The 15,297-nt window shown below is 37.5% G+C and overlaps 1 protein-coding gene across 1 annotated transcript; it reads left to right on the top strand.

The window, feature by feature from the left end:
* The first annotated feature begins 5,161 nt into the window (after window positions 1–5,161).
* Window positions 5,162–14,715, top strand: LOC109377114 (protein FAM8A1). The gene is made up of 5 exons (XM_019633372.1): window positions 5,162–5,967; window positions 7,111–7,231; window positions 8,832–8,955; window positions 9,455–9,594; window positions 11,176–14,715. Exons 1-5 carry the CDS (start codon window positions 5,250–5,252, stop codon window positions 11,318–11,320), a joined length of 1,248 nt encoding a protein of 415 aa, XP_019488917.1. The 5' UTR covers window positions 5,162–5,249; the 3' UTR covers window positions 11,321–14,715.
* Window positions 14,716–15,297: the final 582 nt, after the last annotated feature.

Raw genomic sequence — 15,297 nt, 5'->3', positions numbered from 1 at the left:
CATATTGTCCCAAATGGTACGATTTCATTCTTCTTTATAGCAGAGGTTTATCTCTCTGATTAAAGCTCTTCAATAGCCTCTGTTGTCCACAGGATAGAGCCCAAGCACCCTTATAAAAGACAAAATCCCTTAATAATCTCATCCCTCCCTACTTTTCCAAATTTATCCCTCTTACTGGGGTATATCCTTCAGAGTTTAGGTGTGCGAGTGAAAAACTCCATTTTTGTCGCTTTCTTTAACAGTTTAATGTGAATATCCTTCTAATCATTTCCCAAATCAAGAACCAGAAATTTGTCAGCCACGTCAGAAACCTGTTTTTGTGCTCCATCACAATCACAAACCCTTCCTTCCTACCAAAGTAATCACTGTCTGACTTTGATAGTCATCGCTTTTTTGTATTTCTTTAAATGCACCCCTAGACATGATAATTTAATCTTGTTCTTTAATTTTCTTTCTTTGTCTTACAATTCATTTATTGAAGAACTCAGCTGTTTGACTTGTAGTGTCCCACACCATCTGCATTTGGCAGATTGCACACTTACGGTATATTTCAACAGGCTTCTTTGTCCTCTACTTCCTTTAAATTGGCAGTTGGATCCAGAGACTGGATCAGACTCAGGTTTGATGCCTTTGGTAAGATTACATATTATTATGAATGTATGTATTTAAACATATTTAATGGGCTTTAGTCCATTCTAATTATCCTTATTGAAACTCAAATTGTCCCATCTTTGGCCACTGGGAGCCTCTTCAAGTTGGATCCTGGGTCCTTTGGAAATGACTCCAGAAGTCTTTAATAGTTCTTCTGCTCTCTAGTATGACAAAATATTTCATGCTCATTCTATATATTTCCTGTCCCAGACCTAGAATCACCCATTTCTCCAAGAAGCCCTTGTTTCTTTTAGTGGGACTTGGTATTTCAAGACCATAAGGATGATTATTGCTACTGAAAAGACCCAGGAAATAAGATATGTATAGGGAGAGTTCATACTAATGATAATTACTCATTTTACCCACATTACACACACATTCCTAAATAATGCTAAAATTACCATCATCAATATACTGAAAAGCTTAATTTTTGCTGATGTTCTCCCCATACTCTCCTCTAGTTTTATAGTAATTTTGTATCAATATTTCAGAATACAAATCCATTTCAGAGTATACTCTCTTTTAATCTTGTGTTAGATGTCAATTTATTGACTCTCAGCTCCAAATCTTTGCTTGCTCTGCAATAATGAAACCGAACTCTGTAAATACTCCAGCCCCAGCCAGTTTGACATTAGGCTTTGTTAACAGAAGGCACTGGGGTGGGGGGGTGCCATTGGAGTAGGAAGTGGCTTCTCTTTCTGATTCTCATGACTTATCTCCTTGGGCTCCTGCAGGCTGCATGGCTCCTTTCAGCAGTGCCCAGTGGCCAGCAACAAGCAGCAATTTCCCATGGCAGCTTCCCCCGGTACAGTTTCTTGGATGGTTTCATAGTGTGCTACTGGCAAAGCACCTTCCTGTAAGTGGATTTTCTGGGCACTTTGCAGTGAATTCTGAAATAAAGGTACCTCCATGTGGATAGTTTCTCCCAGCACTCCAAAGAGATTTCTTCACTGAGGCCACATCTCAGTGAACTTCTTTGCCCACCAGTGAGCCACAGTCCATGACCTTTCCAGAAATGAGGGGCTGGATGCAGGTGGGGGTGCTCGCCCTTGTCCACTTTATTTCAGTCCCAGAAGTGATGGCTTCTCCCTATATCTACTATTTATTTGTGGTAGGAGTTCTCTTTGCCTCTTGCTAGCTAACCATCCTTTACTCCAATTCCATGAACAAGTCTTTACAGTAAATGTTCTCTGTTCAAACTACTGTGATTTTTCTCTCTTAACTGGACCCTGACTGAAACAAACCTTCATTTAGCTTTGTTCTAGATGTAATTACATATTTAATGTTCACCAGCTGTCCTTCTGTCATTGTCTGTCAGTCATTTTAGTCACTGAGCTTCATTCTCCTAGTAGATTACACAAGAGAAACTCAAGTGAATAACACTGAGTTCTTTCATTTTGATAACAAATTAGTTTATGTTTTTATACTTCAGTCAGTTTTGCTGTATACAATGTCCTTGGTTCTCATTTTCTTTCTTTGAATATTTTAAATGTTTCACCATTTTCTTCTCCTATGAAGTGTTAATGCTGAAGTCTTATGATAATCCAATATTCTTTCTCTCATAAATTACTTTTTTTTGCCTAAATCACCACTTTTCAAAATGTAAAGTCTAGTAATTTTACTAGAATACATCTTGTTGTTCATTTTCAATATTTTCAGATATACAGTATGCTCTTTCAATATGGGGTTTCATATATATATGAACATACATATGAAATATATATATATATGTGTATATATATTTCTTTTTCTATTTCAGGAAATGTTCTCTTGATTATAATGTATTATATTTGTTCTGTTAGCTGAATTGATTTTCTTTATCAGAGATCAGAGACTCTTTATCCATATGTTGGATCTTCTTTGCCCACTTTCAATATTTATCATTTGTCACAAGTCATTTCTATGTCTCTGTATTTCTTTTTAACTTAAGAAAATCTCATTTTCAAATTCTAGTTCTCCTTGGGCACTATCTATTGTGTTTGTTTACTATTGTTTCTTCTTGTTCAGCATTCTTTTCTGAAATCACATTTATTTCTAATTCTTTCCCAAGTTCTGTGACTTTGTTTCTGAGTTTTTCTTATTCTGAATTTTCTGCTTCAGGTCTTATATTATTTTATCAATACCTTTACAGTTTTGATATGATTTTTTCAACACTGGCACTGTACAAGTTTTGCATCTGTGGCTTGATCCCACCCTCTTGTATTTGGCGTTTGTAGAGTTATCTGTCATCTACTTTTGTTGTAAATGTTGTTCCATGCATTTTTGGTTTCTCTAGCTACTCTGTTTTTATGTGGGGATTCATGGAGATTCAAAATTCATGTACTGCCATCTTTCCAGAATCCATTTATATTTTTGACTCATGGATACTCTCTATATTCCTGAGACTTCAATCCTTAGCTGAGTGTGATGGAAAGGGTCTAAGGTTGATCAGTGTGTTGTTTGGATTGGCAGTGGTGCATTATACCACATCCTCATTCTTGAATGATGATTTACTGGATTATAATTTTCTAGGTTGTCAATAGTTTCCCCTTAATACTATATATATTCTAATATCTTCAGCATATATTTTTATTTTTGCAAATTTGGCTTCCAGTCTAAATGTCATTGTTTTGTAGGTAGGTCATGTTTTAACAGCTACTATTAAGATCACTACATTTTTCTCTTTGTTTACATTCATCATAATGTATGTTATTTTCTCAAGACTTGATGTGCTTCTTCAATCTAAAGAGTCATCTTTCTTCAAGTCTAGAAAATAATTATTGGCCATTATTTCTCTGAATTTTGCCTCTCTTCTCTCTTTTGAAATGCCTATTAGATGCCTATTGTTGAACCTTCTTATATTCGGTAGAACCTCTGAATTTGGTTACATAAGGCAAAAAATTTTTTTTTCCTTAAGCCAGTTAGAATTAGGTTTTTTTTTTAATCACTGAAACAGAAACACTCTTACTTTTCTTAAAGGCAAGGTCAGAGAAAGAGACGTGATCCCTGAGGCTATCATTTGATTATCTGTAAACAGATATCCTTGAAACCTAAACTAGTCCTGCACTTTTTAGTTATGCAATAAATTCACTTACTTTTTTCTCCCTTAAATCAGTTGCAATTCGATTTCTGACAGTTGCAACCAAGAGTCCTGATTAATCTAAACGTCTACTATGTGGGTGGCACTGTGCCAGATGCAATATAGTCAAGTGGTATTCAAAACAAAGTCCATGTCTCCAATAAACACAGTATTTCACACTCGTTCCATGCCATCTACATTTATTTTTCCTTGCTTCTCCAGCCTCCGCCATCCAAACTTGGAATACTTGTTTAAACATTACAACTTCCTCCCAGTTGATTTTAAAACCAAATTTATAAGGGTAACCTTTCTAGCTATTGGCCACCATGATCTTCCCCTTATTTTGAATTTATATTATACTTATATTATGTCTTAAATAGGTCTTCAAGTGTTTCATCAAAGTCTTTTCCTTTAACCAAATCATTAGTTTTTTTAAGGGCTAAAGTTACACCTTTCACATTTCCCAGGTCAAAGTCAATAAGGATGCAACCTTATTGCATCCTTATTAACAAGTATACACACAGTACTTGTGGCCCCTGTAGGTCTTCTGTATGGTACTGGGGATACACATTCCTGTCACTTAATCAACTTAAGGACATAGGAAAGTATATTAAAATATAAATATATAAGGTGCCATATATATTTAGTTCAGAAGGGGAAATCATGCCTGGGCTGGGGTACTCAGAGAAGGCTCCAAAGCTCTGGGATATGAACGAGACTTGTCTTAACACAAAATAAAAGGCACCAAAGGTTGAGACACTGTGTTTGAGGAAAGGCAGTTTTGCTGTAGTAGTAGGATAGTGTCTATAGCAGTGGAAAGATTTTATGGACACAGGTTAGTTCTAAGATAAGGTCACAGTCTAGCTCGTAAATCAGCATAATCCCTCTTCCCTTCTCTTACAATGAAAATCTCTGCAGCTGAGCCACACTCTCTTATGTCCCTGTTTAGTTTGGTTATTAATTTCATAAACTCTTAAGGGGATATGTCTTGTATCATCTTCTTGAGTACAAATGGCTGAGGTTAATTGTAATGAATGCAAGCGGAAATAAGCAACAAGCCCTGTGCCCAGAGAGCAAAACAATCGCGGCTCGGTAATAGAAAAGGTGGCGCTGACCCCTGGGACCTTTCTAGGAAATCCTCTTCCACCATTAGCCATTTCTCCCGGCACAGCCTGAGTCCACATCCCATGGGATTATCTGGAGAAGCCTCCAGCCTTAAACTGCATTAAAACCTTAAGAGGTGAGGATTGAGTAGACCGTGACGGTCTGGGCCCAACGACACATAACCAAGACCTCGGAGCAACCTAACCGGTGGTCTCCCAAGCCTACGCCTGGGCCTGCAGCCCCACTTCCCTCCCCGCCCCACTCCGCTCCGCCCCGCCCCGCCTCGCCTATCCCCGCCCTGCGGGGCGGGGCTTCCGCTTCCGGTGGTGGATTGTTGACGCCTGTGGCTGCTGTGGTGGCGACGGGGGCCGTTGGGGAGGAGCCAGTGGGGGAGGGAGACGGAGCAGTGACAAGACAGAGCGGTGCTGCGGTGACTATGGCAGAGGGGCCGGAGGAGGCCCGAGGCCGCCCTCCCGGGCAGGGCGACGGCAGAGGGGACCAAGACCCGGTCCATTCTCTGACAGGCCCTCCTGCCGCCGCCGCCCCGCATTCCTGGAACGAGCCGCAGGCCGAACCCCAGTCCCCGGGCCGGCCCCCAGCCGCGGGCCTCGCGCCCACCGCGGCCGCCGCCGAGGAGTCGGAGCCACAGCTCGAGCCTGGGAAGCCCGGGGACGCGGCGTCCGGCTCCGGTGCGGAGCTGCAGGAGCCGGCGGGCTGCGAGGCGCCGGAGGCCGCGGCGCCGCGTGAGAAGCCCGCGCGGCTGAGCGCCCGCGAGTACTCCCGGCAGGTGCACGAGTGGCTGTGGCAGTCTTACTGCGGCTACCTCACCTGGCACAGCGGCCTGGCCGCCTTCCCAGCCTACTGTAGCCCCCAGCCATCCCCGCTCAGTTACCCCTCAGGCGGCGGCACCGCTGCCCCCCAGGCCGCGGCGCCAGCGCCCCTCCAGCTGGGCTATTACAACCCCTTCTACTTCCTGAGCGCCGCGGCCGCCGGACCTGACCCGGGAGCGGCTCCGGGCATCACTACCCCTGCTCCAGTCACGGGCCTGGGACCCCGGGCTCCTCAAGTGCAGGGATCCGTCCAGGCAACCCCAGTGACGCGAGTGGGATCCGCCGCCCCTTCGCGAGCCCCGAGCGAGAACGGGCGCCAGGCAGGTGAGAAGCACGATCGGGAAGTTGGGCGGAGCAGAAGGGTCTTCAGGGAACTACCGGAGAGGGTGGAAGACGGGGTGGGGGGTAGAACAGGCGCGCTTTTTACGCGTGTAACTGCTGCTGCTCCGACTGGTGTGTCTCCGCGTGCTTCAGCTGTGGTTTGCCCAGGCCTCAGAAGTATATGTAGAAAGGCTATAGTTTCTTCTTCCTTTAGACCTGGCGTTCCGAATTGATTCCCTACTCCACAGACTAGTCATTTCTGCATGTAAAGAAATCTCTGCTGTTCAGGCCATCCTCAGGATTTCCACGCTCTGGAGAATGAGATCCAAAGCTTAATTCTCAAATAGCAAACCTCCATGGTGGGGTGGGGGTAGGGTGGTTGGTAATGCTGGAAATAATCCAGACGTGGATTTATTATATATTATCTACATATTGTAAGATATATGATTAATGTAATTGTATATTACCCATACATTAGGGACACTGAATCTGATGGACATAAAAGATTTACATGAATACAAATGGAGTTGTGAACTTTTGACTGGACCCTGGCTGAATGATCTTGTATATTGTCTGTTTACTTCTGTATGGGAATTAGAATATTTTGCATTACACTTTTTATTAGTTTTTTTTTTTTTTACTTTATTCAGCCACAGATGTGTGGGACAAGAATTAGTTGTTTCTGAATTTGATCCCATTCAGAATTTAGGACGGCAGATTTAATAGAAAGCAAGACAAACTAAATAGGAGGTAAAGTGAGGAACGAGGTACTGATTGTCTATACTTAACCTTGAGTTTTACTAAAAAACATTTAATTCTGTCACAGGCTTTTATGATCCCCTGCATTCTCATTTGAGTACCTAGTGAAATGCATCGAGTATCTTCAAGTTATCTGTGAAATCATTTTTTAAACATTAAGGAGGTGAAAGCAAACTTTAAACTCTGTAAATAGTGTAGTAGTATATTTTAATAACATGTACTGTTGGTGGAGTCAATGCCAGTGATTGTTGCAAGATTGTAATTTTTTTTCTTATTATTAGCACCTTGTACCTTGACTTGACATTCATTCCATTTATTTACTTAGCTTGGGTTCCCAGGCCTATGTGAAGTGATTAGTTTTACTAACATTTTTTTTTTTTTTTACAGGCAGAGAGTATGTTATTCCATCCTTGGCCCACAGATTTATGGCAGAGATGGTGGATTTCTTTATTCTCTTTTTTATAAAAGCTACCATTGTTTTAAGCATTATGCATCTCAGTGGAATAAAGTAAGTGAATAAGGCCATTTGCAGAAAGGTTTTAATGTGTACTGTCTAGAGATCTTGTTTCATTAAGTTTTCTTCATGCCTGCAAGTGACCATATGGATAATTGATGACCAGTCTCATGACTTCTTTATAGGAGCTTTGTCAGTTTTCTTTTTTTCCTTGTTGGGTTTAAGAAATAACTTCAAGAGAGAGAAAAACACTCAATAAATTTTGCAAGATCTGTGGGAATCTCACCTACTAAAAGTAGGTAAAAGGAGCCTCCAAACCTAGTTTGATTTTATTTAACTATTTTCTTAAGCCAGGAATTCATTTCCCTCTTACTAGGAATAAAGAGCTTTTGGTAAAGATGAACTATTATAATCACCTAGATGGCATTTCCAAATGGGATTACTTATATTATCAGGGAATTCTCAAATGAACTGCAAAGTGATCCATTTATGTAAATAATCCTTTCAGATTAGTAATCAGAATAGCAATTACCACTTGCTAAGTACTTTCTACATGCTAGGCATTGAACTCACCTCTTTATGTGGGTTCTTATTTAATGTTACCATTATGACACTATGAGCTGTAGAGATTAATACCTCCACGTTATAGAGATTGGTATTTGGATTTACAAGCCCAGAATTTACAAAGTTACAAAGGTAGTAAGTGACAGAGTCAAGATACAAACCCATGTAGTCAAATTTCAGGGCCCTTGCCAGGATCCTGAATGTTTGTTCCTGTGATCCCTCCCTTTCCTGCCCCTACATTTCCAATCAAGTACCTTCTATCTGTTGAATATGCTGAATAGCCTTCAGCCCAGATCATTTCCTCTTCACTGTCAGACCATTTTTCATCATCATTGCTTCTCCCTAGTCCAGTTACTGTCATCTCTTGCCTGGATTATAGCAAAACTTCAGATATCTCAGTCTCCTGTTTTATCTCAATCCAAGTTTCTGATACAAAACTAAAGAGATCATAAATTGATTCTGCTCTTCTGCCTTAAAACCCTTCAGTGGTTTCTCATTGCTATCAGGATAGTCTTGTTTTCATGAGGTTTAACAGATGCCCTTCTTAATCATGATCACCTGTCATACTTAATATTTGAGCCATACCAAACTGCTTACAACAGCTTCCATCACACTCTTGCTCCAAGGCTTTCTCTCGTTAGTCCCCATCTCTGACTTGTTCCTTACTGGTCTGGCTAACTTCATCCTTCAAATCTCAGCTTAAATATAATTTCTGGGAAGCCTTAACAAGTTAAATGTACCTGGTGTGTGTTTCTGTAGCACATTATGGTTTCCTGTCACATACTCTATAGTCTCCTATTTCATATCCCACTTTATTATTACTTATTGTTCTGCTTTCCCTGATTGGTTAGAATCTCCATGAAAGTAGAGACGATGTTGAATTCGCTCACCATTATATCTCCAGGGCTCTAGTAAAGTGCCTGCTTATTTGTTGCATAAACTGGTGAATGTTTTGTGAAAACTAGATGGTTGGAAACCTAAAGATTAGTTTAGAATTTCAATTAAAGTTATGACTTACACTAATGGAAAAAAATTAATGCAACTGCTCTGATAACTAATTCTTATAACCCAAAATTATTATTTTGTGTAGGGATATCTCTAAGTTTGCTATGCATTATATAATAGAAGAAATAGATGAAGACACATCAATGGAAGACTTGCAAAAAATGATGGTTGTGGCTCTTATATACAGATTATTAGTTTGTTTCTATGAGGTAAGCTACTAACTTCAGCAAATATTAATATTTAATTATCTAATTTTAGATTATCAGCCTGCCAAAAAAGTAACAAAAATGTATCATTTTTCATGTATTTGTCAAATGTCTCTGTTTTTCTATGTTTTCCCCCCCAAATTTTCTTTAATTAACATTTTTGAAGTTAAAAAAAAAACTTTCTGAGTGGAGACAATGTTATAATTTCTTTGTAATATATTTCATTCTTGTGGTCCAAAAATATACTTGTAAATTGGTTGTGGAACTTGAAATGTATTTTTCCATAGAAACAACTTGCTAAAAAATGGGATCATCAAGAAATATTACAGTAGACATTTGGTGGTGTTAGAGACTTGCAGAAATGCATTCAGTAACCTGAGTATTCTGTAAAATTCTTTCAACTTGAAAATTTTAAAACATGAATAATATGGCAGGAAAACTTACCTTTCAGATTGGTATAGCTGAGCTAGTAAGTTATTTTTAAATTATCCTCTTTCCTTAGATAATTTGCATTTGGGGAGCAGGCGGAGCTACCCCAGGAAAGTTCCTGCTGGGGCTTCGAGTTGTGACATGTGATACATCAGTGCTTATTGCACCAAGTCGGGTTTTAGTGATTCCTTCCTCAAATGTTAGCATTACAACGTAAGTTCTTTTCTTAGCTTAATCCACTTATGTACTTAAGAAAATAATAAATTTTAAGTATAGTAATCAATATAATTCATAAGTTATATACCATTTGACATAGTATTTTTGGAATGTTGGTATTTTTTCTTCATGGCATGAAAAAAAAAAGACTTACATTTATTAAGTTTAAAATAGTTTGAGTGCTTTTCAATTATATGATTGTAGACCACTTTTCGGTATACATTTTCAAGAGAATGACTTCATGAAATACAAATCACGATAATGAGAGGGTGATTTGGGTGTTGATGCTATCTATCTACCTTAGTACTCCATGCCTAGCTTTATTAATTCTCTAGATCTGTGGATATTGGGTCAGTTACTGATCTGCTGTGAGACTCCATTTGGTATACCTGTCATTATCCCATCTTGAATAGGCAATAAGAGTTTTGATAACTATGCATGCATGCCCCTCCCCTTAAGTGACAGAGCTTGTAATACTCCCAGTACTTATGGCTAGCTGTTGGTATCTGGTTCTGGGGGAAGGTACAAATAGGGGTAATGGATGTTGTGGAAGTAACTAGGTGATAATTATTGAGCAAAACAGGATACTGGTAGAAATTGCTGCCAGAATGATTCATAGCTATATTGTTATATAGAGAAACATGAACAAGGGACTCTAGAAGCCTTGGTTTTGCTGACATCCTCAAAATTTCCTTACAATTTTGTGCTTATAATAATCCTGGCTACTACTTTTAATGAATCAATAATGGCTAGTTTATTGAGCACCTCTTATAAACTATTAAAAACACTGCATGTGTATTTACCAATTAAATCCTAACCTTATAAGATAGGTACTGTAGGTACCATTATTCCCTTTTTACAGATGTGGAATACAACTAGTGATTGGTAGAAAATGGATCTAAAACCTACTAGTCTGGATTCATACTCCGCATTCTTAGTCACTGTGCTTTTTCTGTAGCCTCTCAGTGCACTAAAAGGCAGAAATCTAACATTAGTAGGATAATTCTCCATACTAAGCTATTCCCGGAAGTTTTATTTTAAAGCTTTTTTAAATCACAGGATCCCACAAAGAAAGAGAGCTGATAAAAGAATATACAGTAATTTAAAATGCTAGTGCTTCATAGAGGGTAGAAAATGGTACTACAGTAAACATACTCAATTTAGAAGGCACTAAAAACACAGGAATGAGTGACTATAGAAAAGGTAAGTAAAGACAGTATTTTCTCCTGGCAAAATACTATTGGGTTGTCAGAAAAGTCATGACGTATTTTGTTTTTGTTGCAAAAATGCGTCATGACTTTTCCGACAACCACTAGGAAATGCTATAAACTTTAGTTCACATATTACTGCTTTTCACATGTAAGTTCCAGTCTTACTTTTACGTTCATGAAGTCTTTAGAACTAGCCAAGATGGTTTGATCATAACATTTGAAAATAACTCAGCTATCAAAGGTAAAACATTCTCTCAACTGTACCTTGAATGTTTTAAATACATATTTTGACTTGATAGAATACTGTTCATCTATATGTGGTTGGTATACAATTTATCTCATATTTTTTACTTTGTTTTATTTTTAGATCTACTATACGAGCTTTGATCAAGAATTTTTCTATTGCTTCTTTTTTCCCTGCTTTCATCACACTGCTGTTTTTTCAGCATAATCGAACAGCCTATGACATTGTAGCAGGAACCATTGTGGTAAAAAGAAATGGGGTCAGATGATGCCCCCTAAAACCCTGAATTCCATACTCTCTGGAATAATGACAAGACTAAATTATGTATCAAGGCCATCAGTATCCTTGGGTTACATTCATTGATGATTTAGAAATTAAAGCAGTCGCTCCAGTGCGATACAGGTGGCTGTTCTGAAAGTATTGCTTTTACTTGAATGCCAAAGAACTTTTCCAGAAGAAAAACCTGTTAAATTCAAGTGTTAAAATTTCAGATAAAAAAGGCAAGTGGTTTCATAACCAACAATGGACAATATATGCTAAGATCTAAGGCATTAGAATTTGCTGAAAGCATTTTCAGCTTTGAAATCTCCAAATGAAACTTTAAAATTAATTTATTTTGGTGTATCCCAAAATGATGGAAAATGTCCAGTTGTGTTTTGTAAACACATTATTCATCTTTTAGTTAACACTTCTTGTGGAAATTATTATCTGTGCTTTTTGGGGTAGTGGGGACACAAATTTAATAATTCACTTATCTCCCATTCCAGGAGATAGTTAGCTATAAGAGAAAGGGGCAAGTGAGGCAGGCCTACTGACTCCCTTACCTAAAGTTTTAAAATCTGTATTGCAGTTTACTGTGGAGTGATGTAACTTTACAACTGTTCTTAATGCTTAATATGTATTTTGGGGCAAGTATTGCATGATGATAAAGTACTGTCATTGCTATATTAACATTGATTTTTTAAAAGAAAAGGTTAGTGTTTGCTTTTAATAAGGGGGAGTAAATTTTCACTGTAAATTTAACTTAAAATTTATGTGCAAGTATTTTCAGTGCCCTAAATCAAACTATAACTATGTGGGGGGAAATTACTTTTCATCAAACTGTTGGATATTTACTGTAAAACAATATTCCCAGTATGTGTACGCATGAAGAAAGTATTAGTGCTTTTCAGTGTTCTGAATATTAACTTCTCTTTACACACAGGATATTCACATACCAGTTTCCTTTTATATTTTATATAGTTCCATAAATTCTGAAACATCAAGGAGTTAAATAATCTTAGTATTTCATGATTAAATACTACTGGTAGCCTGTGAAATATTAGCAATTTTCCCAGTATGAACTGTTCTAAAACAAGGAAGAGCAGCATTTCCAGACATTATTCTAAGTTCTTTGGTTCTGTGGGCCCAAAGCTTATATTTGGGGCCTGCCAGGGATGATGATGTGAGGGAAACATTAAGCAAAGTAAGACTTTATGTATTGCCATTTTAATTTATTCTTCTATGGAGCAAAGTTGTGGAGTTGCAAGTGTGTGCGTGCTTTTGTTAGATGGCCCAGTTAGCTGTGTTGAGATATACCTGAACTAAAAGTTTTGTTTCTTAGGCATTTTCTCCAACTCTGATCAATTATTTTCCAAAAAAACCCAAACAACACTAAATTGTATTGGAAAGTTCATAATTAGATTGCTTAAAGGATCGATCTAGGCTTTATTTTTGGTCTTTATTAGCAAATGCAAGACACATCTGTTATCACTGTATTAATTTTTAAAGGTTTTTCTTTGATATTTTAAAACTGTGAAAATATTCACATTTGATGGTTATGGAACCTTAACAGCATCCTTATTAATATCTTTTTTTTGTAAACTTCATAAACGATGTTTTGAAAAATAATTTTAATTAAATCCAACATCACAGAAAGCCTGTTAAGTGTCAAAGGATTAAACAGATCATTCACTTGTAGCCTCTGGGAAGATATTTAAAGTGTTATGGTCCTTCAAAGTATAAATAAATAAAACTAAATTTTTATTAGACTAGAAATTAGGGAATGTTACATAAGCTTACCAACCTAGTAGTGTATACATTATCATTAATGTATACATTATTTTTGCTACTGATGAGGAATTCAAGTTGAAATCTCTTTCAGTCATTTAACTTTGGAATTTATCTTTAATGTATTATGTCCTCTGAGATTATTGGATGGTTTACCCTTTAGGCTATTTTTATTTATATACTATTTTTGTTTAAAACAAAAGCAAACAAGTAGTCCAGTTTAATGGTATACTTAAAATAATGCACATTTTCTATAATAAGTCATTCAGATTAATATCTATGTAGGTTCATTTAGAGCCATCTCAGGATTCAAATTATACTATATTGCCTATAAAACTCAAGTATTATTAATTTGACTGCTTTTACAACAGAAAATCCAAGTCTTATTTATGAATTCATCCCTAGTAACATTTTAGTTCCAAAATTATTGAAAAAAAAACGAAAAGACATGATGGGGAAGAAAAGGGAGCCACATTTTTTTCTCTTGAGGTTGTGGGCCATAGAGAATCCCTCTCTTTTCAAAACACTTTTCTATTTAGTATGTCATTTATAGAAATGCTGGTTTTCTGTGTCAAAGTATAATTTTCATGCTGAAGCTCTAGCCTAAAAAGGCAAAAAGAAAGTTGTCTTCATAGTACAAACAGTATTCGTCACTTTTATGACATAAGGGAACAAAAATTAGGCATGAAGCTGAGTGAGAATAGTATTTCAATGAACAAGCCCTAAATCCACATAACAAGCAGTTAACATAGGCATCGAGAAAATCTCAGTACCCATTACTAAAGGTAGCCTGAGTGGCAGTGCCCCTTGACAAAGTCTGACATACTAATATTCATGCTGGGCCTCGGGTAGGTAAGTGTAAGTGATGGCAAGGCAAGCCTTGCATTTAAACTAATCTGTGACTAGAGAAATAAAGCCAACACTTTTTGGGACAGTAAGCCTTAACTTTAAAACATTGCCCAAGTGATACTTGTGTTGGACTGGTTCAGAAGTTATTTCTACCTAAACATTTACCCTCCAGTTTTACCCAGATGTTTAGGGCTGGAAAAAAATGTATTATATTTGAGGGCCACTTTGTCTAAATTGTGTTTTATTGTTTCAAATGGTAGTAAAAATTGTTTTAACTCTTAAGATTTGTTCCCTTAAGCGACTTGTTTGGGTATTTCACACTTATGCATAAGTATTTCCAGCCTAAAGAAGGTAGAAATGAGTTAAAAATTAAACTATTTGCTACTTAGGAATAAAGGGCTTTTTAAGAGAATAGGGGCATTAAATATTTTCATTCCATACTTACCCCTATTAGAACAGGCTATTGTTTCTTTTGAAGAATATCTCTCAATAACAATATTCCTAAAATCTGACCAGTATCATTTCAGTTACTTGCCGTTCCCCACCCCCCATACATAAGGTCATAATCTTTACAATATGTATTTGCCTGGGTGAAGTTCCTCATTTCAAACTGTATATGTGTATTTCCTTGCAGTTCATTATAGTAGGGCTTGACCCACAGACAGTATCTGATAGCCTGCCTATAAATAAACTCAGTATTCTATTTTTAGTAATTTGTATGCCACCAATTTGTACTTGTCTCAATAAATACTTGGTCACCAATGATTTTGTGTTTTGTCCATTTCTTTGAGAAACTTTGCTCTAGAATTTCCTAAAGGAGACTTTATTCCAAATACAGCTTTTCTAGCATCCTCTGCCTTCAGAAGAATGGCTACAGCAGTCAATTAGAGTGCTTTCAGAAATAGAGGTCTACCCAAACAATCACCCACTTTTTGGGATATATTCTTTTAGCAAGTCACTCAAAAGTTACCCGTGGATGACTATAATGTTAAACTAATCCTGTCCTTAAAGTTGTTAACCCATCACAACCATCATGCAAGATGTTAAGGACCTGTATTATACATAAGGAACCAGAAATTCAAAGTCATAGCTAGTAAATGACTCAGTTGGGCAATTTAAACTTAGTTCTGATCTTTGAAGCATTTCCTATTCTAACTTTTACAGACAAAATACAGAGGACTGGATACAAAACAGGTCCTCAAAAAGGACAGAGATAATACTTAAATGTGGTTAAATGATGGCCTGGTCTGAGTCTTACAGACGATGTGCTATTACGAGCCTAGCCACAAACTACACATTATGGAAGTACAGTGGACTTTTAAGGTAAGTTTATGATGGAAATGAAGG

Source organism: Hipposideros armiger, unplaced genomic scaffold (genome assembly GCF_001890085.2).
Source record: "Hipposideros armiger isolate ML-2016 unplaced genomic scaffold, ASM189008v1 scaffold_1292, whole genome shotgun sequence".
NCBI classification, from domain to species: domain Eukaryota; kingdom Metazoa; phylum Chordata; class Mammalia; order Chiroptera; family Hipposideridae; genus Hipposideros; species Hipposideros armiger.
The sequence above is the reverse complement of the archived record's forward strand: the minus strand, read 5'-3'. Positions and strand labels throughout refer to the sequence as shown.

Coding starts and splice junctions, on each gene's coding strand:
- LOC109377114 (XM_019633372.1), top strand. CDS start 5,250: ATGGCAGAGGGGCCGGAGGAGGCCCGAGGCCGCCCTCCCGGGCAGGGC. Junction 8,956..9,454: donor TATTAGTTTGTTTCTATGAG/GTAAGCTACTAA, acceptor CTCTTTCCTTAG/ATAATTTGCATTTGGGGAGC. Junction 9,595..11,175: donor TCAAATGTTAGCATTACAAC/GTAAGTTCTTTT, acceptor TTTTATTTTTAG/ATCTACTATACGAGCTTTGA.